Source organism: Salvelinus fontinalis, chromosome 31 (assembly GCF_029448725.1).
Source record: "Salvelinus fontinalis isolate EN_2023a chromosome 31, ASM2944872v1, whole genome shotgun sequence".
In the NCBI taxonomy this organism is placed as follows: Eukaryota; Metazoa; Chordata; class Actinopteri; order Salmoniformes; family Salmonidae; genus Salvelinus; species Salvelinus fontinalis.
The window spans coordinates 10,567,674-10,590,748 of NC_074695.1; the positions used below are offsets into that span (position 1 = coordinate 10,567,674).

Genomic DNA, 23,075 nt, shown 5'->3' on the forward strand with positions numbered 1-23,075 from the left:
AATAAGGACTAATAAAGGGGCAGTGCACTACTTTATAGTCTTAGAGGTGTGTTTCCTGACCGATTCCGCGTTTGGTTAATTATGTTTGTCCCCCATGAGATACTGTAGGAAGCCTATTTCACTTCCTCACGATCTTCAGAGTGAAACTAAGATAACTGGACTGTGACTTCTTGGTGTAATCTGTATTTATTAAATTATACGACCAATGCAGACGGTATGATGTCAATACCAAATCATTTCTGGGTAACAGGCCTTTAAACAGCAATGAATCCCTTTAAACAGCAATGAATCCCTTTAAACAGCCATGAATCCCTTTCAAGGTGGCCTGTATGTCATTGATTTGAGTCAAACACAGTTATTCTTGTGTCAAAGTTGACTACAAAGTGTTAAACAGGATAATTTTGGTCATGAAGTCAGTCTCGTCTGAAATGGCGTTTGGAACATCTGTGCATCACAACAGGAACATTAAGGTTGGGTTTTGATTTGACGATGATCCATTTGCCCACTAACATGTGGTGAACAGCTGCAGTGATTTCTCTCTATCCAATAGCATAGACAAGGAGACAGACCTGCCAAGCAGCTCCGACTTTGTTTACATAAGACAACATGTCACACGTTTGTTTAACTTGAGAAATACCGTACCAAACACCTTCCTTAGACGTCAAATTGCACAACTCAAACAAGAAATCTTTAACACATTTTAAAGTTTTGCAGAGGATGTTTTAGTTGCGCAATTTGACATCTAAGGAAGGTGTTTGGTACGGTATTTCTCAAGTTAAACAAACGTGTGACATGTTGTCTTATGTAAACAAAGTCGGAGCTGCTTGGCAGGTCTGTCTCCTTGTCTATGCTATTGGATAGAGAGAAATCACCACAGCTGTTCACCACATGTTAGTGGGCAAATGGATCATCGTCAAATCAAAACCCAACCTTAATGTTCCTGTTGTGATGCACAGATGTTCCAAACGCCATTTCAGACGAGACTGACTTCATGACCAAAATTATCCTGTTTAACACTTTGTAGTCAACTTTGACACAGGCCACTTTCAAAGGGATTCATTGCTGTTTAAACTTTGTCGCCTGTTACCCAGAAATGATTTGGTATTGAAATAATACCGTCTGCAGTGGGCGTATAATTTAATAAATACAGATTACACCAAGTGGTTTCGGTCCAGTCTGTCAACCTTCAAACAGAACAACCTGTTTTTGTACTTCTCCTTTCTTCTCTCCTTTCTTCTCTCCTTTCTTCTCTCCTTTCTTCTCTCCTTTCTTCTCTCCTTTCTTCTCTCCTTTCTTCTCTCCTTTCTCGTCTCAAACAGAGTCCTTAAATAAATGGCCTTAATCCTCCTCCTTTAGAAGGCAGTGGCCTTGAACGCGTCATCGTCCCTGCCGTCTCCGGTCTCTGGTTTCAACGGAGCATTTCCCACCTGTATCTCCACCTGGTTCCTGTGAGCGAACATCTGGCTGATCTCCAGGAAGGTCTTGTTCTTGGTCTCCGGAACGACCAGCCAGATGTAGAACAGAGTCGCCAAGCAGATGAAGCAGAAGATGATGAAACTGTTGGAGCCCAGGCCACTCTGGAGGGCAGAGATAGAAACACAGACAGAAAGAGTAAGACATTCAGGTCACACACAACTCCTGGACATAACAACTTATATACTCTACGGTACTGTACTGATAATGAAAGCATTGGTGCTCGGGTATCTCTGGAGACAGACATAAAGAGGTAGAGACATAGAGCTAGAGGTAGAGCGATAGGTAGAGGGATAGGTAGAGGTAGAGAGATAGGTAGAGGTAGAGAGATAGGTAGAGGTAGAGGTAGAGCGATAGGTAGAGGTAGAGGTAGAGAGATAGGTAGAGGTAGAGGTAGAGAGATAGGTAGAGGTAGAGAGATAGGTAGAGGTAGAGGTAGAGAGATAGGTAGAGGCAGAGGTAGAGAGATAGGTTGGTAGAGGTAGAGAGATAGATAGATAGAGGTAGAGAGATAGGTATAGGTAGAGGTAGAGAGATAGGTAGAGGTAGAGTTAGAGAGATAGGTTGGTAGAGAGATAGGTAGAGAGATAGGTAGAGGTAGAGGTAGAGGTAGAGACAGAGGTAGAGAGATAGGTAGAGAGATAGGTAGAGGTAGAGAGATAGATAGAGGTAGAAGTAGAAATATAGGTAGAGGTAGAGAGATAGGTAGGTAGAGGTAGAGCGATAGATAGGTAGAGGTGGGTAGATAGATAGGTAGAGGTAGAGAGATAGATAGGTAGAGGTAGAGAGATAGATAGGTAGAGGTAGATAGATAGGTAGAGGTAGGTAGATAGATAGGTAGAGGTAGAGAGATAGGTATGTAGAGGTAGAGACATAGGTAGAGGTACAGAAATAGGTAGAGTTAGAGAGATAGGTAGAGGTAGAGAGAGATAAGTAGAGGGATAGGTAGAGGTAGAGGTAGAAGTAGAGATATATAGGTAGAGGTAGAGAGAGAGGAAGAGAGATAGGTAGAAGTAGAGATATATAGGTAGAGGAAGAGAGATAGGTAGAGGTAGGGGTAGAGATAGAGGTAGAGAGATAGGTAGGTAGAGGTAGAGAGATAGGTAGGTAGAGGTAGGGGTAGAGATAGAGGTAGAGAGATAGGTAGGTAGAAGTAGAGAGATAGATAGGTAGAGGTAGAGAGATAGGTAGGTAGAGGTAGAGAGATAGGTAGGTAGAGGTAGAGAGATAGATAGGTAGAGGTAGGGGTAGAGATAGAGGTAGAGAGATAGGTAGGTAGAGGTAGAGATATAGATAGGTAGAGGTAGAGAGATAGGTAGGTAGAGGTAGAGAGATAGGTAGGTAGAGGTAGGGGTAGAGATAGAGGTAGAGAGATAGGTAGGTAGAGGTAGAGAGATAGGTAGGTAGAGGTAGAGAGATAGATAGGTAGAAGTAGAGAGATAGGTAGGTAGAGGTAGAGAGATAGATAGGTAGAGGTAGAGAGATAGGTAGGTAGAGGTAGAGAGATAGATAGGTAGAGGTAGAGAGATAGGTAGGTAGAGGTAGAGAGATAGATAGGTAGAGGTAGAGAGATAGGTAGGTAGAGGTAGAGAGATAGATAGGTAGAGGTAGAGAGATAGGTAGGTAGAGGTAGAGAGATAGGTAGGTAGAGGTAGAGAGATAGATAGGTAGAGGTAGAGAGATAGGTAGGTAGAGGTAGAGAGATAGGTATGTAAAGGTAGAGAGATAGGTATGTAAAGGTAGAGGTAGAGAGATAGGTAGGTAGAGGTAGAGATATAGAGGTAGAGAGATAGGTAGGTAGAGGTAGAGAGATAGGTAGGTAGAGATAGAGAGATATGTAGGTAGAGGTAGAGAGATAGGTATGTAGAGGTAGAGGTAGAGATAGAGAGATGGGTATGTAGAGGTAGAGAGATAGGTAGGTAGAGGTAGAGAGAGAGGCAGAGGTAGAGGTAGAGAGATAGGTAGGTAGAGGTAGAGATATAGAGGTAGAGAGATAGGTAGGTAGAGGTAGAGAGATAGGTAGGTAGAGATAGAGAGATATGTAGGTAGAGGTAGAGAGATAGGTATGTAGAGGTAGAGGTAGAGATAGAGAGATGGGTATGTAGAGGTAGAGAGATAGGTAGGTAGAGGTAGAGAGAGAGGCAGAGGTAGAGGTAGAGAGATAGGTAGGTAGAGGTAGAGAGATAGGTATGAGAGTCCATTCTGTAGAGTGGAGAGAAAAGGAGAAAAGGTATTTATGGGGCTCATAAACCTCACCCAACAGGGCAATGTCATGACAACTGACTCTAAGTAAAGCCTGTGTGTCTATGTAGGTGGATGACTAAACACTATACACGTCAACTACTACAGAGTATGAAATCACTGCAACGCTTAGCTTAGCTTAGTGATGAGCTTTGAGGGCACTATGGTGTTGAACGCTGAGCTGTAGTCAATGCATAGCATTCTCACATAGGTGTTCCTTTTGTCCAGGTGGGTAAAGGACAGTGTGGAGTGCAATAGAGATGGCATCATCTGTGGATCTGTTGGGGCGGTATGCAAATTGGAGTTGGTCTAGGGTTTCTGGGATAATGGTGTTGATGTGAGATATGACGAGCCTTTCAAAGCATTTCATGGCTCCAGACGTGAGTGCTACGGGTAGTAATTTAGGCAGGTTACCTTAGTGTTCTTGGGCACAGGGACTATGGTGGTCTGCTTGAAACATGTTGGTATTACAGACTCTGACAGGGAATGGTTGAAAATGTCAGTGAAGACAGCGCATGCTCGGAGTACACGTCCTGGTAATCCGTCTGACACTGCGGCCTTGTGAATGTTGACCTGTTTAAAGGTCTTACTCACATCGGCTGCGGAGAGCGTGATCACACAGTCGTCCGGAACAGCTGATGCTCTCATGCATGTTTCAGTGTTACTTGCCTCGAAACGAGCATAGAAGTTATTTAGCTCGTCTGGTAGGCTTGTGTCACTGGGCAGCTCTCAGCTGTGCTTCCCTTTGTAGTCTGTAATAGTTTGCAAGCCCTGCCACATCCGACGAGCATTGGAGCCGGTGTACTATGATTCGATCTTAGTACTGTATTGACGCCTTGCTTGTTTGATGGTTCGCCGGAGGGCATAGCGGGATTTCTTATAAGCTTCCGGGTTAGAGTCCTTGAAAGCGGCAGCTCTACCCTTTAGCTCAGTGCGAATGTTGCCTGTAATCTATGGCTTCTGGTTAGGGTATGTACATACGGTTACTGTGGGGACGACGTCATCAATGCACTTATTGATGAAGCCAGTGACTGATGTGGTGTACTCCTCAATGCCATCGGAAGAAACCCGGAACATATTCCAGTATGTGCTAGCAAAACATTTCTGTAGCATCTGCTTAATCTGACCACTTTTTCATAGACCAAGTCACTGGTGCTTCCTGCTTTAGTTTTTGCTTGCAAGCAGGAATCAGGAGGATAGAATTATGGTCAGATTTGCCAAATGGAGGGCGGGGGAGATCTTTGTATGCATCTGATGTGTGGAGTAAAGGTGGTCTAGAGTTTTTTCCCCCTGGTTTTCCTCTGGTTGCACATTTAACATGCTGATAGAATTGAGGTAAAACCGATTTAAGTTTCCCTGCATTTAAGTCCCCGGCCACTAGGAGCGCCACCTCTCTTTGCTTATGCCGGTATACAGCTCATTGAGCACGGTCTGTGGTGGTATGTAGACAGCTACGAAAAATACAGATGAAAACTCTCTAGGTAGATAGTGTGGTCTACAGCTTATCATGAGAACAACCAGCTGTTGTTTACAATTATACATAGGTCCCCGCCCCGTGTCTTACCAGAGGCTGCGGTTCGATCCTGTCCGATAGAGTGTATAACCCACCAGCTGTATGTTATTAATGTCGTCGTTCAACCACGACTCGGTGAAACATAAGAGGTTGACTCCTGTATGTATTGACATAACATACACACTATACACACACACACACGCACCTGGATAGTGTGTAGTAGTAGAGTAGTGGCCTGAGGGAACACACTTAATGTATTGTGAAATCTGTTTTTAAATGTATTTGAATGTTTAAAAATTGTATTATAATGTATATTACAGCCATCATTTTTGCTGGACGCCAGGAAGAGACAGCAGCTACTGGGGATCCATAATAAATACAAAATACATACAAATACAAATGGTCCAAAAACACTACTGAGACTGTTATGGACATCAAAATGGCTTGTTTAACTATGAACAATATTTCCAGAATCTCTCTTTGTTGACATCAAAATGGCTTCTTTCCTGCTTGGAGCACTGACCTCCATGAAGGGGAACACCAGTCCCACAGTGAAGTTGGACAGCCAGTGGATCGACCCTGCCACCATAAAGGCTGCTGGTCTGGACGACTGGCGGAACATCTCTGTGGTCACCACGTAGGGAATAGTACCTTGGGACAGAGGTCAGAGGTTAGACATTGCCTCCCACAATGTTGCAATGTTCCGGCTTAACACGTCTGTGCGAAACAGAACGTCAGTTTGGCATAGAGGAAGTACGTGACTGCGTTATTCGCTTCTTCATACCCCAAACACAAAATAGTAGCTAGCCAGATAGCAATTGCAGAGGTTATTTTTAATGAATGTATTTCTGAAGTGGCTAGTTTGCATCTACGTTAGAGACTTGTGAGAGGTCTATGTTAGAGACTAGTGACAGGTCTATGTTAGAGACTAGTGACAGGTCTATGTTAGAGACTAGTGACAGGTCTACATTAGAGACTAGTGACAGGTCTATGTTAGAGACTAGTGACAGGTCTATGTTAGAGACTAGTGACAGGTCTATGTTAGAAACTAGTGACAGGTCTATGTTAGAAACTAGTGACAGGTCTATGTTAGAAACTAGTGACAGGTCTATGTTAGGGACTAGTGACAGGTCTACGTTAGAGACTAGTGACAGGTTTATGTTAGAGAATAGTGACAGGTCTATGTTAGAGAATAGTGACAGGTCTATGTTAGAGAATAGTGACAGGTCTATGTTAGAGACTATTGACATGTCTACTTTAGAGACTAGTGACAGGTCTACGTTAGGGACTAGTGACAGGTCTATGTTAGAGACTAGTGACAGGTCTACGTTAGAGACTAGTGACAGGTTTATGTTAGAGAATAGTGACAGGTCTATGTTAGAGACTAGTGACAGGTCTACGTTAGAGACTAGTGACAGGTCTATGTTAGAGACTAGTGACAGGTCTATGTTAGAGACTAGTGACAGGTCTACGTTAGAGACTAGTGACAGGTTTATGTTAGAGAATAGTGACAGGTCTATGTTAGAGACTAGTGACAGGTCTACGTTAGAAACTAGTGACAGGTCTATGTTAGAGACTAGTGACAGGTCTATGTTAGAGACTAGTGACAGGTCTACGTTAGAGACTAGTGACAGGTTTATGTTAGAGAATAGTGACAGGTCTATGTTAGAGAATAGTGACAGGTCTATGTTAGAGACTATTGACATGTCTACGTTAGAGACTAGTGACAGGTCTACGTTAGGGACTAGTGACAGGTCTATGTTAGAGACTAGTGACAGGTCTACGTTAGAGACTAGTGACAGGTTTATGTTAGAGAATAGTGACAGGTCTATGTTAGAGACTAGTGACAGGTCTACGTTAGAGACTAGTGACAGGTCTATGTTAGAGACTAGTGACAGGTCTACATTAGAGACTAGTGACAGGTTTATGTTAGAGAATAGTGACAGGTCTATGTTAGAGACTAGTGACAGGTCTATGTTAGAGAATAGTGACAGGTCTATGTTAGAGACTATTGACATTTCTACGTTAGAGACTAGTGACAGGTCTATGTTAGGGACTAGTGACAGGTCTACATTAGAGACTAATGACAGGTCTGCGTTAGAGACTAGTGACAGGTCTATGTTAGGGACTAGTGACAGGTCTACATTAGAGACTAGTGACAGGTCTACGTTAGAGACTAATGACAGGTCTACGTTAGAGACTAGTGACAGGTCTACGTTAGAGACTAGTGACAGGTCTACGTTAGAGACTAGTGACAGGTCTACGTTAGAGAATAGTGACAGGTCTATGTTAGAGACTAGTGACAGGCCTACGTTAGAGACTAGTGACAGGTCTACGTTAGAGAATAGTGACAGGTCTATGTTAGAGACTAGTGACAGGTTTATGTTAGAGAATAGTGACAGGTCTATGTTAGAGACTAGTGACAGGTCTATGTTAGAGACTAGTGACAGGTCTACGTTAGAGACTAGTGACAGGTTTATGTTAGAGAATAGTGACAGGTCTATGTTAGAGACTAGTGACAGGTCTACGTTAGAGACTAGTGACAGGTCTACGTTAGAGCAACATCATCTCTGTACTCACTGGGAATAGGACTTATGGGAACAGACACGTGGTCTATGTGATCGGCGATGAAAAGCCAACTGACATTTACCCCTGAGGTGCTGACTTGTTGCACCCTCGACAACTACTGTGATTATTATTATTTGACCATGCTGGTCATTTATGAACATTTGAACATCTTGGCCATGTTCTGTTATAATCTCCACCCGGCACAGCCAGAAGAGGACTGGCCACCCCTCATAACCTGGGTCCTCTCTAGGTTTCTTCCTAGATTTTGGCCTTTCTAGGGAGTTTTTCCTAGCCTCCGTGCTTCAACACCTGCATTGCTTGCTGTTTGGGGTTTAAGTCTGGGTTTCTGTACAGCACTTTGAGATATCAGCTGATGTAAGAAGGGCTATATAAATACATTTGGTCTGTGACTAATGCTACAGTATAGATGGTATGTATTCTATATGCACCAGCTAATGTTACAGTATAGATGGTATGTATTCTATATGCACCAGCTAATGCTACAGTATAGATGGTATTACATTTACATTTACATTTAAGTCATTTAGCAGACGCTCTTATCCAGAGCGACTTACAAATTGGTGCATTCACCTTATGACATCCAGTGGAACAGCCACTTTACAATAGTGCATCAAAATATTTTAAGGGGGGGGGGGGGTCAGAAGGATTGCTTTATCCTATCCTAGGTATTCCTTAAAGAGGTGGGGTTACAGGTGTCTCTGGAAGGTGGTGATTGACTCCGCTGTCCTGGCGTCGTGAGGGAGTTTGTTCCACCATTGGGGTGCCAGAGCAGCGAACAGTTTTGACTGGGCTGAGCGGGAACTGTACTTCCTCAGTGGTAGGGAGGCGAGCCGGCCAGAGATGGATGAACGCAGTGCCCTTGTTTGGGTGTAGGGCCTGATCAGAGCCTGAAGGTACTGAGGTGCCGTTCCCCTCACAGCTCCGTAGGCAAGCACCATGGTCTTGTAGCGGATGTATGTATTCTATATGCACCAGCTAATGCTACAGTATAGATGGTATGTATTCTATACGCACCAGCTAATGCTACAGTATAGATGGTATGTATTCTATATGCACCAGCTAATGCTACAGTATAGATGGTATGTATTCTATATGCACCAGCTAATGCTACAGTATAGATGGTATGTATTCTATATGCACCAGCTAATGCTACTGTATAGATGGTATGTATTCTATGTGCACCAGCTAATGCTACAGTATAGATGGTATGTATTCTATGTGCACCAGCTAATGCTACAGTATAGATGGTATGTATTCTATATGCCCCAGCTAATGCTACTGTATAGATGGTATGTATTCTATATGCACCAGCTAATGCTACTGTATAGATGGTATGTATTCTATATGCCCCAGCTAATGCTACTGTATAGATGGTATGTATTCTATATGCCCCAGCTAATGCTACTGTATAGATGGTATGTATTCTATATGCACCAGAACCTGACATTATGTAATTACATGTTTAAAAAAATAAAATAATTTTTTTTTTTTTAAATTTTTATCCCCTTTTCTCCCCAATTTTTCGTGGTGTCCAATCGCTAGTAATTACTATCTTGTCTTATCGCTACAACTCCCGTACGGGCTCGGGAGAGACGAAGGTCGAAAGTCATGCGTCCTCCGAAGCACAACCCAACCAAGCCGCACTGCTTCTTTAACACAGCGCGCCTCCAACCCGGAAGCCAGCCGCACCAATGTGTCGGAGGAAACACCGTGCACCTGGCCCCCTTGGTTAGCACGCACTGCGCCCAGCCCGCCACAGGAGTCGCTGGAGCGCGATGAGACAAGGAAATCCCTACCGGCCAAACCCTCCCTTACCCGGACGACGCTAGCCCAATTGTGCGTCGCCCCACGGACCTCCCGGTCGCGGCCGGCTGCGACAGAGCCTGGGGGCGAACCCAGAGACTCTGGTGGCGCAGTTAGCACTGCGATGCAGTGCTCTAGACCACTGCGCCACCCGGGAGGCCCGTAATTACATGTTTTTGACATGTTATTATACTGCATATCGCATGTTTGAAAGGCAATTGAATTTTCAAACCATTACAGTGTCTGACCACAGATGAGGGTGACTTACTGGGTCCGACGGCGTGTCCAACAACATAGACGATGACACAGGCGATGCTGACGTAGGGCATCCACTCCGTACTCTCCTGCGTGTCAACAAAACTGGGGCTGTTATTATAAACCAGCTGTATTTACAGCTGTTCACTTCCTCGTTCTCTCTACAGCTCTGTATAACTCTCTATAACTCTCTATATCTCTCTATAAATCTCTATAAATCTCTCTATAACTCTCTATATCTCTCTATAAATCTCTATAAATCTCTCTATAACTCTCTATAACTCTCTATATCTCTCTATAAATCTCTCTATAAATCTCTATAAATCTCTCTATAACTATATATCTCTCTATAACTATATATCTCTCTATATCTCTCTATAAATCTCTATAAATCTCTCTATAACTCTATATATCTCTCTATAAATCTCTATATATCTCTCTATATCTCTCTATAAATCTCTCTATATCTCTCTAGAAATCTCTCTAGAAATCTCTTTATAAATCTCTATAACTCTCTGTATCTCTATAACTCTATATATCTCTCTATAAATCTCTATATATCTCTCTATAACTATATATCTCTCTATAACTATATATCTCTCTATAACTATATAACTCTCTATAACTCTCTATATCTCTCTATAAATCTCTCTATAAATCTCTATAAATCTCTCTATAACTCTATATATCTCTCTATAAATCTCTATATATCTCTCTATATCTCTCTATAAATCTCTCTATATCTCTCTAGAAATCTCTCTAGAAATCTCTATAACTCTCTGTATCTCTATAACTCTATATATCTCTCTATAAATCTCTATATATCTCTCTATATCTCTCTATATCTCTCTATAAATCTCTCTATATCTCTCTATAAATCTCTCTATAAATCTCTATATATCTCTCTATATCTCTCTATAAATCTCTCTATATAACTCTCTATAACTCTATATATCTCTCTATAACTCTATATACCTCTCTATAACTATATATCTCTCTATAAATCTCTCTATATAACTCTCTATAACTCTATATAACTCTCTATAACTATATATCTCTCTATAACTCTGTATAACTCTCTATAACTCTATATATCTCTCTATAACTATATATCTCTCTATAACGCTCTATATCTCTATATCTCTCTATAAATCTCTCTATATCTCTATATATCTCTCTATACCTCTCTATATACAGTGGGGCAAAAAAGTATTTAGTCAGCCACCAATTGTGCAAATTCTCCCACTTAAAAAGATGAGAGAGGCCTGTAATTTTCATCATAGGTACACTTCAACTATGAAAATCACATTGTAGGATTTTTAATGAATTTATTTGCAAATTATGGTGGAAAATAAGAATTTGGTCACCTACAAACAAGCAAGATCTATGGCTCTCACAGACCTGTAACTTCTTCTTTAAGAGGCTCCTCTGTCCTCCACTCGTTACCTGTATTAATGGCACCTGTTTGAACTTGTTATCAGTATAAAAGACACCTGTCCACAACCTGGGAGAACTTGCACAATTGGTGGCTGACTAAATACTTTTTGGCCCACTGTATATCTCTATATCTCTCTATAACTCTATATCTCTCTCTTTATTTCTCTCTAAATCCCAACCCCAGTAGATCCCATCCCCAGTAGATCCCATCCCCAGTAAATTCCCTCCACCACCGATCCCATCCCCAGTAGATCCCATCCCCAGTAGATCCCATCCCCAGTAGATCCCATCCCCAGTAGATCCCCTCCACCACTGATCCCATCCCCAGTAGATCCCCTCCACCACTGATCCCATCCCCAGTAGATCCCCTCCACCACTGATCCCATCCCCAGTAGATCCCCTCCACCACTGATCCCAGCCCCAGTAGATCCCCTCCCCCACTGCTCCCAGCCCCAGTAGATCCCCTCCACCACTGATCCCATCCCCAGTAGATCCCATCCCCAGTAGATCCCATCCCCAGTAGATCCCCTCCACCACTGATCCCATCCCCAGCAGATCCCCTCCACCACTGATCCCATCCCCAGTAGATCCCATCCCCAGTAGATCCCCTCCACCACTGATCCCAGCCCCAGTAGATCCCCTCCACCACTGATCCCATCCCCAGTAGATCCCCTCCACCACTGATCCCAGCCCCAGTAGATCCCCTCCACTACTGATCCCAGCCCCAGTAGATCCCCTCCACCACTGATCCCAGCCCCAGTAGATCCCCTCCACCACTGATCCCAGTCCCAGTAGATCCCCTCCACCACTGATCCCATCCCCAGTAGATCCCATCCCCAGTAGATCCCCTCCACCACTGATCCCAGCCCCAGTAGATCCCCTCCACCACTGATCCCATCCCCAGTAGATCCCATCCCCAGTAGATCCCCTCCACCACTGATCCCAGCCCCAGTAGATCCCCTCCCCCACTGCTCCCATCCCCAGTAGATCCCATCCCCAGTAGCTCCCCTCCACCACTGATCCCAGCCCCAGTAGATCCCCTCCCCCACTGCTCCCATCCCCAGTAGATCCCCTCCCCAGTAGATCCCCTCCACCACTGATCCCAGCCCCAGTAGATCCCCTCCACCACTGATCCCAGCCCCAGTAGATCACCTCCACTACCGATCCCAGCCCCAGTAGATCCCCTCCACCACTGATCCCAGCCCCAGTAGATCCCATCCCCAGTAGATCCCCTCCACCACTGATCCCATCCCCAGTAGATCCCCTCCACCACTGATCCCAGCCCCAGTAGATCCCCTCCCCCACTGCTCCCAGGGTTGGAGTCTTAGGCCCTCAGCTCAGTCTGGTCCTGTGCCAACTGGCTGATACCTGATTTATGGGACTATAATTCTGTAAACTAAGTATCACGTTACCGGTATTCACTGCAGGTGCAATAAAGCATTCACACTAAAGGCTTTAGGGGATATTGAGTTGGAGTTTTAGCTTGTAATTATCACGTTCCTGACCTGTTTCTGTTAGTTTTTTATGTGGTAGTTGGTCAGGACGTGAGTTTGGGTGGGCAGTCTATGTTTTCTGTTTCTATGTTTGTTTAAGGGTTGCCTGGTATGGCTCTCAATTAGAGGCAGGTGTTTGGCGTTTCCTCTAATTGAGAGTCATATTAAGGTAGGTGTTTTCACACTGTTTGTTGTGGGTGGTTGTCTCCTGTGTCTGTGTATGTCGTTGCGCCACATGGGACTGTTTCGGTTTTGTTTGTTTGTTCGTTCGTTTTATGTAGGCAGTTTGTGTTCATGCGTTCTTCGTGTTTCATGTGAGTTCGTCGTTCAGGTCTGTCTACATCGTTTATTTGTTTTGTAACTTCAAGTGTTCGTTCGTGTTTTCTGTTTTGTTTAATTAAACATCATGTCATATTCAAACGCTGCGTTTTAGTCGAATCCCTGCTCCTTCTCTTCGGATGAAGAGGAGGAGGAAAACCGTTACAGAACCACCCACCAATATACGACCAAGCAGCTTGGGGGAGTGCAACAAAAGAACCAGGACTCGTGGACATGGGAGGAGATATTGGATGGTAAGGGACCCTGGGCTCAACCAGGAGAATATCGCCGCCCCAAAGCTGAGCTGGAGGCAGCGAAAGCAGAGAGGCGGCGATATGAGGAGCTAGCTCGGAGGCAGGAAAGGATCTGGGCTACACTACGTGGGAGGAGATCGACAGGTGGGCGATCAACCCAGGGTGAGTGCCGGAGCCCGCCTGGGATTCTCTGGCGCAGTGCGAGGAGGGATACCGGCGTATGGAGGCAGCACGACGAAGCAGTAGGAAGCCTGTGAGAAGAGAAAACCCCAAAAATGTCTTGGGGGGGGGGGGGGCTTAAAGGGAGAGTGGCGAAGTCAGGTAGGAAACCTGCGCCTACTCCCTGTACTTACCGTGGGGAGCGAGAGTACGGGCAGACACCGTGTTACGCAGTAGAGCGCACGGTGTCTCCTGTACGTGTGCATAGCCCGGTGCAGGTTATTCCACCTCCCCGCACTGGCAGGGCTAGATTGAGTATTGAGCCGGATGTCATGAAGCCGGCCCTACATATCTGGCCACCAGTGCGTCTCCTCAGGCCGGCTTACATGGCACCATGCCTTACACATGGTGTCCCCGGTTCGCCTACATAGCCCGGTGCGGGTTATTGCACCTCCCCGCACTGGTCGGGCAACGGGGAGCATTCAACCAGGTAAGGTTGGGCAGGCTCAATGCTCAAGGGAGCCAGTACGCCTACACGGTCCGGTATTTCCGGCGCCACCTTCCTGTCCCAGCCCAGTACCACCAGTGCCTACACCACGCACCAGGCTTCCAGTGCGTTTCCAGAGCCCTGTTCCTCCTCCACGCACTCTCCCTATGGTGCGTGTCTCCAGCCCAGTGCCTCCAGTTCCGGCACCACGCACTAAGCCACCTGTGCGTCTCCAGAGCCCTGGACGCACTGTTCCTTCTCCCCGCACTCGCCCTGATGTGCGTGCCCTCAGCCCGGTACCTCCAGTTCCGGTACCACGCACCAGGCCTATAGTGCGCATTGAGAGTCCAGTGTGCCCTGTTGTTGTTCCCCGCACTAGCCTGAAGGTGCGTGTCCTTAGCCTGGTGCCTCCAGTTCCGGCACCACGCACCAGGGCTACAGTGCGCCTCATCCGGCCAGAGCCATCCGTCTCCCCAGCGCCATCTGAGCCATCCGTCTCCCCAGCGCCGTCTGAGCCATCCGTCTCCCCAGCGCCGTCTGAGCCATCCGTCTCCCCAGCGCCGTCTGAGCCATCCGTCTCCCCAGCGCCGTCTGAGCCATCCGTCTGCCCAGCGCCGTCTGAGCCATCCGTCTGTCCCGTGCCATTAGAGCCGCCCGTCTGTCCAGAGCCGTTAGAGCCGTTAGTCAGTCAGGAGCCGCTAGAGCCATTTGTCAGTCAGGATCTGCCGGAGCCGCCAACCAGACAGGATCTGCCAGAGCCGCCAACCAGACAGGATCTGCCAGAGCCGCCAACCAGACAGGATCTGCCAGAGCCGCCAACCAGACAGGATCTGCCAGAGCCGCCAACCAGCCATGAGCGTCCAGAGCCGTCAGCCAGCCATGAGCGTCCAGAGCCGTCAGCCAGCCATGAGCGTCCAGAGCCGTCAGCCAGCCATGAGCGTCCAGAGCCGTCAGCCAGCCATGAGCGTCCAGAGCCGTCAGCCAGCCATGAGCGTCCAGAGCCGTCAGCCAGCCATGAGCGTCCAGAGCCGTCAGCCAGTCATGAGCTGTCCCTCAGCCCAGAGCGGCTATTTATCCAGAACTGGCCCTCAGTCCAGAGCTGTCTCTCTGTCCGGAGCTGCCCTTCAGTCCGGAGTTGCCCCTCTATCCTGAGCTACCTCTCTATCCTGAGCTACCTCTCTATCCTGAGCTATCCCTCTGTCCTGAGCTATCCCTCTGTCCTGAGCTACCTCTCTATCCTGGTGCTGCCCCTTGTATCGATGTTACCCAAAAAATTAAGTGGGTGGAATAGGAGGGTGGTCAGTCGTAGGGGGAAACGTAAGCTGGGATTGACTATGGTGGGGTGGGGACCTCGCCCAGAGCCTGAGCCACCACCGTGGTCAGATGCCCACCCAGACCCTCCCCTAAACTTTGTGCTGGTGCGCCCGGAGTTCGCACCTTAAAGGGGGTGTTATGTCACGTTCCTGATCTGTTTCTGTTAGTTTTGTATGTGTTAGTTGGTCAGGACGTGAGTTTGGGTGGGCAGTCTATGTTTTCTGTTTCTATGTTTGTTTAAGGGTTGCCTGGTATGGCTCTCAATTAGAGGCAGGTGTTTGGCATTTCCTCTAATTGAGAGTCATATTAAGGTAGGTGTTTTCACACTGTTTGTTGTGGGTGGTTGTCTCCTGTGTCTGTGTATGTCGTTGCGCCACATGGGACTGTTTCGGTTTTGTTTGTTTGTTTTATGTAGGCAGTTTTCGTGTTCATGCGTTCTTCGTGTTTCATGTGAGTTCGTCGTTCAGGTCTGTCTACATCGTTTATTTGTTTTGTAACTTCAAGTGTTTGTTCGTGTTTTCTGTTTTGTTTAATTAAACATCATGTCATATTCAAACGCTGCGTTTTGGTCGAATCCCTGCTCCTCCTCTTCGGATGAAGGAAAACCGTTACAGTAATGTTTGGCTGTTGTAGTGTTTGGCTGGTGTTATGGGAGTTGTAGTTTTAGCTTGTAGCGTTTGGCTGGTGTTTTGGGAGTTGGAGTTTTAGCTTGTAGTGTTTGGCTGGTGTTATGGGAGTTTGAGTTTTGCTTGTGGTGTTTGGTTGGTGCTATGGGAGTTGGAGTTCTAGCTTGTAGTGTTTGGCTGTTGTAGTGTTTGGCTGGTGTTATGGGAGTTGTAGTTACAGCTTGTAGTGTTTGGCTGTTGTAGTGTTTGGCTGGTGTTATGGGAGTTGTAGTTTTAGCTTGTAGTGTTTGGCTGGTGTTATGGGAGTTGTAGTTATAGCTTGTAGTGTTTGGCTGTTGTAGTGTTTGGCTGGTGTTATGGGAGTTGTAGTTTTAGGTTGTAGTGTTTGGCTGTTGTAGTGTTTGGCTGTTGTAGTGTTTGGCTGTTGTAGTGTTTGGCTGTTGTAGTGTTTGGCTGGTGTTATGCGAGTTGGAGATTTAACTTGTAGTGTTTGGCTGGTGTTTTGGGAGTTGGAGATTTAACTTGTAGTGTTTGGCTGGTGTTATGGGAGTCGTAGTTTTAGGTTGTAGTGTTTGGCTGGTGTTATGGGAGTTGCAGCTGTTGTAGTATGTCTCTAACGACACCAGATTTACTATATATGCCTAGTGCACTACTATTGATCATAGTGTGCACTACTTTGGACCAGACCCAATGGCTTTGGTCCAAAGTAGGGCAAGGGTGCAGTGTAGCTTACCTGGAAGGTGAGTGCCACAGTGAGGAGAGCACAGGATACACAGCAGATCCCAAACCCAATGAGGAGGAGCAGCCTCCTGCCTGCGGCCTCCACAATGAACACCTGTTGAACCACAGTCACAAACATGAAGGAAAGGTCGAAGGTGACTCCTGAAAACTGGAAGCATTTACTTGTGAGTCTATGGCTGCATTACACAGGCAGCCCAATTCGGATCTTTTCCCACTAATTAGTCTTTTGGCCAATCAGATCAGCTCTTTTGTCAATATTTGGGCAAAAGATCAGAATTGGGTTGCCTGTGTAAACCCAGCCTTATGTGTTTTACAGTACTTCAAATGTGTGTTCAATTGAACTGAGTCCTTCGGTACAGTGTTGGAGACGGGAGAGAGGGTATGTCGTACCGCGGTGAACTGAGTCCTTCGGTACAGTGTTGGAGACGGGAGAGAGGGTATGTCGTACCGCGGTGAACTAAGCCCTTCGGTACAGTGTTGGAGACGGGAGAGAGGGTATGTCGTACCGCGGTGAACTGAGTCCTTCGGTACAGTGTTGGAGACGGGAGAGAGGGTATGTCGTACCGCGGTGAACTGAGTCCTTCGGTACAGTGTTGGAGACGGGAGAGAGGGTATTTCGTATCGCGGTGAACTGAGTCCTTCGGTACAGTGTTGGAGACGGGAGAGAGGGTATTTCGTACCGCGGTGAACTAAGCCCTTCGGTACAGTGTTGGAGACGGGAGAGAGGGTATGTCGTACCGCGGTGAACTGAGTCCTTCGGTACAGTGTTGGAGACGGGAGAGAGGGTATGTCGTACCGCGGTGAACTGAGTCCTTCGGTACAGTGTTGGAGACGGGAGAGAGGGTATTTCGTATCGCGGTGAACTGAGTCCTTCGGTACAGTGTTGGAGACGGGAGAGAGGGTATTTCGTACCGCAGTGATGGTCATGAAGACGTTGACAGCCCCAGTTCCAACTGTGACGTACTGGATGTGACTCTCCTTGACTCCCGCTGAGCTGTAGATACTGTCAGCATAGTAGTATATCTGAGGAGAGGAGAGACAGGATTCTAGCTTCAGATAATTTAATGACAAAATTTGGGTTCTGGGAACTTTACCGAGGTTCCCAGGTTTTCCAAAAATCCTGGTTGGAGGATTCCCAGATTCCTGGCTTATTCCCTCGAAATTCAGGGAATCTTCCACCCGGGATTTATGGAAAACCTGTGACTTTTGGGAAAGTAACCGGAATTTTGCAACCCTAGATTTCTCCCACTAGAAGGTCATCCGATCCATATAATATTCAGTGTAGAATCAACATTAGTGGATCTGTAACGCAGATGGTTCAGGGGACCAAGCTTGTGTGAGGAATAAACTTGTCCCAGACCTGAAGACTTGCGTTAGCTCCCTTGCGGTAGCTTACCTTAGCATTAGCTCAGCGGGATAACACTGTCTTGTGGTACTCAGTAAACCTGGGTTTGAATCCCGGTTGGTTACACACATAGAGACGTATAGAGATTGCATCGTTGTATCTGTCCCATTAGGGCGTCTGTGAGAGCGCAGGTAGCGCCATTGAGGCCATCTCCATTTTGAAGTAGTCCATTGTCTTCTTTTACTATTTCCATGAGTTGGTAAACAAACTGAAAGGGTGCATACTGTCATCTGGAAGGTGTTTGAACAGGTATAAAGACAAAGTTGGTGATTTACTGCCACCTGCAGTTATGAAATGTTTTCTCACAAGTATAATTAATTGGCTGATCCCTCCTGATGCCCTGGATGGAACTATGTGATCCTTAACCCATAGGAAGTCCCACCCAGTTGACTACTTCAAAATGGTGAAAGTCCTGAATGGCGCTGCCCATGCTAAAACAGGCTTCGGCCACTAGAGTTCTCTGTACATCTCTATGGTTACACCTTACCTCATTGATCCCCAGACAGCTGCTCGTGTTCATACACATTTGACTGTGTTAGCCCGCTGATCTAAAGCCATTAGCTCAGGTCTTCTGGTCTCATACGCATGTTTTACCGCGTTGATGCCAGACAGCTGTTGACCCATGTTCATGGCTACGATGGAGATGAGCTGCCAGCGCAGGGAGCGGAGGGACAGGAGGTTGAGGACGGACAGGCGGCCCTCGGCTTGTTCTGACTGGTGCTCCAGTCTCATCTCATCCATCTCTCCGTCCACATCCTCGCAGCCTCGTAGACGCTGCAGCGCTGAGGGAGAGGAACGCACAACCTCCTCATCAATCAATCAATCAGTCAGTCAACCAACCAACCAAGCATTATTTATCTACCCCCCCCCCCCCCCAAGTGCCTTGCTCAAGGACAAATTGGCAGATCTTTCACCTAGTCAACTTGGGGATTCAAATCAGCGACATTTTGGTAACTGGCCCAACGCGCGCGCTCTCTCTCTCTTCTCTCTCTCTCTCTCTCTCTCTCTCTCTCTCTCTCTCTCTCTCTCTCTCTCTCTCTCTCTCTCTCTCTCTCTCTCTCTCTCTCTCTCTCTCTCTCTCTCTGTCTTTCTGTCTCTCTGTCTCTCTGTCTCTCTCTCAAATGTCAGATGTGTTACCTCTCCGGGCGGTCTTGTCGTCTCCTTTCTGGATCAGCATGTACCTGGGGCTCTCTGGGAAGAACGGCAGCAGAAACAGCTCTACCAGGGCAGGGATACCTGTTAGACCCAGCATGAGAGGCCAGCCTGGTGAGAGGACAGGACACACACACCTTATTGAGCCACAAACTCTCCAGCTACAGGTCAACCTCTCACCGGTGGTTCCCAAACTTCGGGTTGGGTGGTGTGACTTTTCAATTAGTCGCAATCCCACAGAATTCCCTGATATCAATGTGGCGTTGTGTACCAGAATGCTTTGTGGAACCTCTGCTTGAGGCTGCCCTACCTGTGCTGTTTCCCAGAATGCTCCTGATGCCTAACACCTGTGCACTGAGGATTCCGATGGTGATGAAGAGCTGAGGCACGACGCCGATCGCTCCTCTCAGGTTCTTAGGAGAGAGTTCACCCAGGTACATAGGCACCACGTTGGACGAAAGACCTAGAGGAAGGGTGACGACAGAGAACGCATCCGGCTACAGGCTACATTTCAATTAGCATCTGATTGATCAATAAATAAGGTCATTTTTATTTATTTAACCTTTATTTAACCAGGAAAGTCAGTTAAGAACAAATTCTTATTTTACAATGACGGCCTACCCCTGGCCAAACCCTCCCCGAACCCAGACAATTGTGCACCGCCCTACGGGACTCCCAATCACTGCCAGTTGTGATACAACCCGAGATCGAACCAGGGTCTGGAGTGACACATCTAGCACTGAGATGCAGTGCCTTAGACCTCTGCGCCACTCGGGAGCCTTGGGAGATTGCCGTTATTAATCAAGTTTCATCAGAAACTGAGACAGTTTACATACATATAGCTACGAATTCAAAGTATATGTTGTTCTTGAATAAAAGTTTGGAAAGATAAGAAAATATTTAAAGGAGATAAGACTTTTCTGTCCATTAAATGTGATCAAAATGAGTGTGATAGAGGTTGTTTTTTTTGCTGACCTGCGCAGATCCCCACTATAACCCTAGCCACGATGATGATCTCATATGACTTAGCGATCTCGCTCACTCCCATCATCACAGCCGGAACAATGGAGAAGATGTTATTGAAGAGGAGGGTGCCTTTCCTGTCAGACAATTATTTTTTTCATTAGAGATAAACAAAAATAGTATTTCATGACGATCAAAGCTAGCTATATGTATGTATGTTTTCTGAATTTCCGTAGATCATTTACAAGCCTATTCCAGTTGTATTTCAGTTTAAAAAACGGATACTTATTTGGGTGTATAGACAGTTAATACATCTTTAATAACCAGTCATTACCTTCCTAGTTTGTTGACGAGAGGGGCCACCATCAGTGAGCCAAAGAATCCTCCCAGGGGATACATGGAAACGGACAGGGACCACAGGAGGGTGAGGAAGCTATCCTCCATGGGTTGGCCGTAACGCTCCACGTAGGTACTGTTGTAGAACTGCCGTATGAACTGGACAAAGACAGATTTTATTGTATTTAACTTGTATTTATACAGGAAGTCCCATTAAGGTCAAAATACCTCTTTTTTTTAAAAAAAAAAATAGATTACGTGTGAACACAACAATTAAATTAAATTTAGCTCAAATACAATAGGTAGAAATGTGAAGTTTCAGTGCAGTTTAATCAGGGAAATATTATATATTATATTATATATTTTTTAAACTTCAGATAAATTCAGTGTGGTATAAATTACCACAGATGGGGAGTTGATCACAGCCACGTTGTATCCATACTGGAAGGATGATCCAAAGGCAGATACGAGGGTAGCCAACGTCAGGACAACGGTCAGCTTCTGTCACGTGAAAAAGGGAGAACGTACTGTAGTGTCACACCCTGATCTGTTGCACCTTGTCCTTGTGCTCGTCTCCACCCCACCTCCAGGTGGCGCCCATCTACCCCTATTTATCCCCTGGGTATTTATACCTGTGTTTTCTGTCTGTCTGTGCTCGTTCGTTTTGTTCGTTCAAACCAACCAGCGCTTTTCCTTGCTGCTGTCTTTGCTACAGTATAGTCCCTGTTTTCTAGTTTCCTGGTTTTGACCTTTCCTGACCCTGAGCCTGCCTGCCGTCCTGTACCTTCGCCCCACTATTCTGTATTACTGACCCCTGCCTGCCCTGACCCTGAGCCTGCCTGCCGTCCTGTACCTTCGCCCCACTACTCTGTATTACTGACCCCTGCCTGCCCTGACCCTGAGCCTGCCTGCCGTTCTGTACCTTTGCCTCTATTCTGGATTACTGACCTCTGCCTGCCCTGACCCTGAGCTTGCCTGCCGTTCTGTACCTTTGCCTCTATTCTGGATTACTGACCTCTGCCTGCCCTGACCCTGAGCCCGCTTGCTGTTCTGTACCTTCGCCCCACTACTCTGTATTACTGACTTCTGTCTGCCCTGACCCTGAGCCCGCTTGCCATTCTGTACCTTCGCCCCACTACTCTGTATTACTGACCTCTGCCTGCCCTGACCCTGAGCCCGCTTGCTGTTCTGTACCTTCGCCCCACTACTCTGTATTACTGACCTCTGCCTGACCTGACCCTGAGCCCGCTTGCCATTCTGTACCTTCGCCCCACTACTCTGCCTGACCTGACCCTGAGCCTGCCTGCTGTTCCGGTGACTTACACCCTCTCTGAATTATTGACCCCTGCCTGCCTTTGACCTGTTGTTTGCCTGTCCCTGTTAAAATAATAAGCTTTAGTTTCTTCAACACTGTCTGCATCTGGGTCATACCTTAAAAAATGATACTGTAGGAATTATCATAATCTGCAAATAACCACACATTTCCTACCTCATAGCTAACACTTTTCATGCAGTAGTTATGTTTCCTATTTAGTAGCATGCTAAGCATAATAAAACATTTATTTTTTTTATTATAAAAAAAAATCCAACATCAAAGTATACAACTTAACATCATTTTGGGATGTTCAATGTAACGTCATTGGCTTACCCCTCTCCTCTCTTCCAAAGGTTCCCCCAAATCCTTTTCTTCTTCCATGGCTCTGGACTTGAGGTTTCTATTGTCACCTCTCTCAGCCACAGATAGCTGCTCCACTGGATTCAGATGTACTTTGGACATTGGATCAGAGGATCAGACGGTAGATTAGAGTTTACTACCACCCCTTGTGCTAATACTTCAAACGCACTGTTGTGTTATTGTTGCTTTTATGGCATGTTACAGTGTCTTCAGAAAAGGGTTCACACCGCTTTACTTTGTTTCAGATTGTGTCGCTGTTACAGCCTGCGTGTTAAATGGATTAAATTGAGATGTTGTGTTACTGGCCTACACACAATACCTATAATGTCGAAGTGGAATGAAGTTTACAAATTAATTAAAAATGAAAAGCTGGAATGTCTTGAGTCAAGTATTAAACCCATTTGTTATGGCAAACCTAAAATAAGTTCAGGAGTAAAAATGTGCTTAACAAGTCACATAATAAGTTACGAGTACGGACTCCGAAACACGACCCAACCGAGCCGCCCTGCTTCTTGACACAATGCCCCCTTAACCCGGAAGCCAGCCGCACCAATGTGTCGGAGGAAACACCATACACCGGGCGAGATCCTGGGTTCGAGTCCAGGCTCTGTCGCAGACGGCCGTGACCCGGGAGACCCATGGGGCGGCGCACAATTGGCCCAGCGTCGTCCGGGTTAGGGGAGGGTTTGGCCGGCAGGGATGTCCTTGTCCCATTGCGCACTAGCGACTCCTGTGGCGGGCCGGGCGCAGTGCACACTGACACGTTCGCCAGGTGCACAGTGTTTCCTCCGACACATTGGTGCGGCTGGCTTCCGGGCTAAGTGGGCATTGTGTCAAGAAG

General features: G+C 46.4%; 1 protein-coding gene across 1 annotated transcript; it reads right to left on the bottom strand.

The window, feature by feature from the left end:
* Positions 1–1,136: 1,136 nt before the first annotated feature.
* Positions 1,137–22,294, bottom strand: LOC129829527 (solute carrier family 2, facilitated glucose transporter member 5-like). Its single transcript, XM_055891256.1, has 12 exons — positions 22,208–22,294; positions 20,962–21,060; positions 20,558–20,718; positions 20,236–20,360; positions 19,571–19,723; positions 19,246–19,371; positions 18,703–18,890; positions 17,616–17,726; positions 16,696–16,797; positions 9,888–9,963; positions 5,751–5,878; positions 1,137–1,577 (listed from the first exon to the last, which is right to left on the bottom strand). The coding sequence occupies exons 1-12, from the start codon at positions 22,253–22,255 to the stop codon at positions 1,353–1,355; spliced, it is 1,542 nt and encodes a 513-aa protein (XP_055747231.1). The 5' UTR covers positions 22,256–22,294; the 3' UTR covers positions 1,137–1,352.
* Positions 22,295–23,075: the final 781 nt, after the last annotated feature.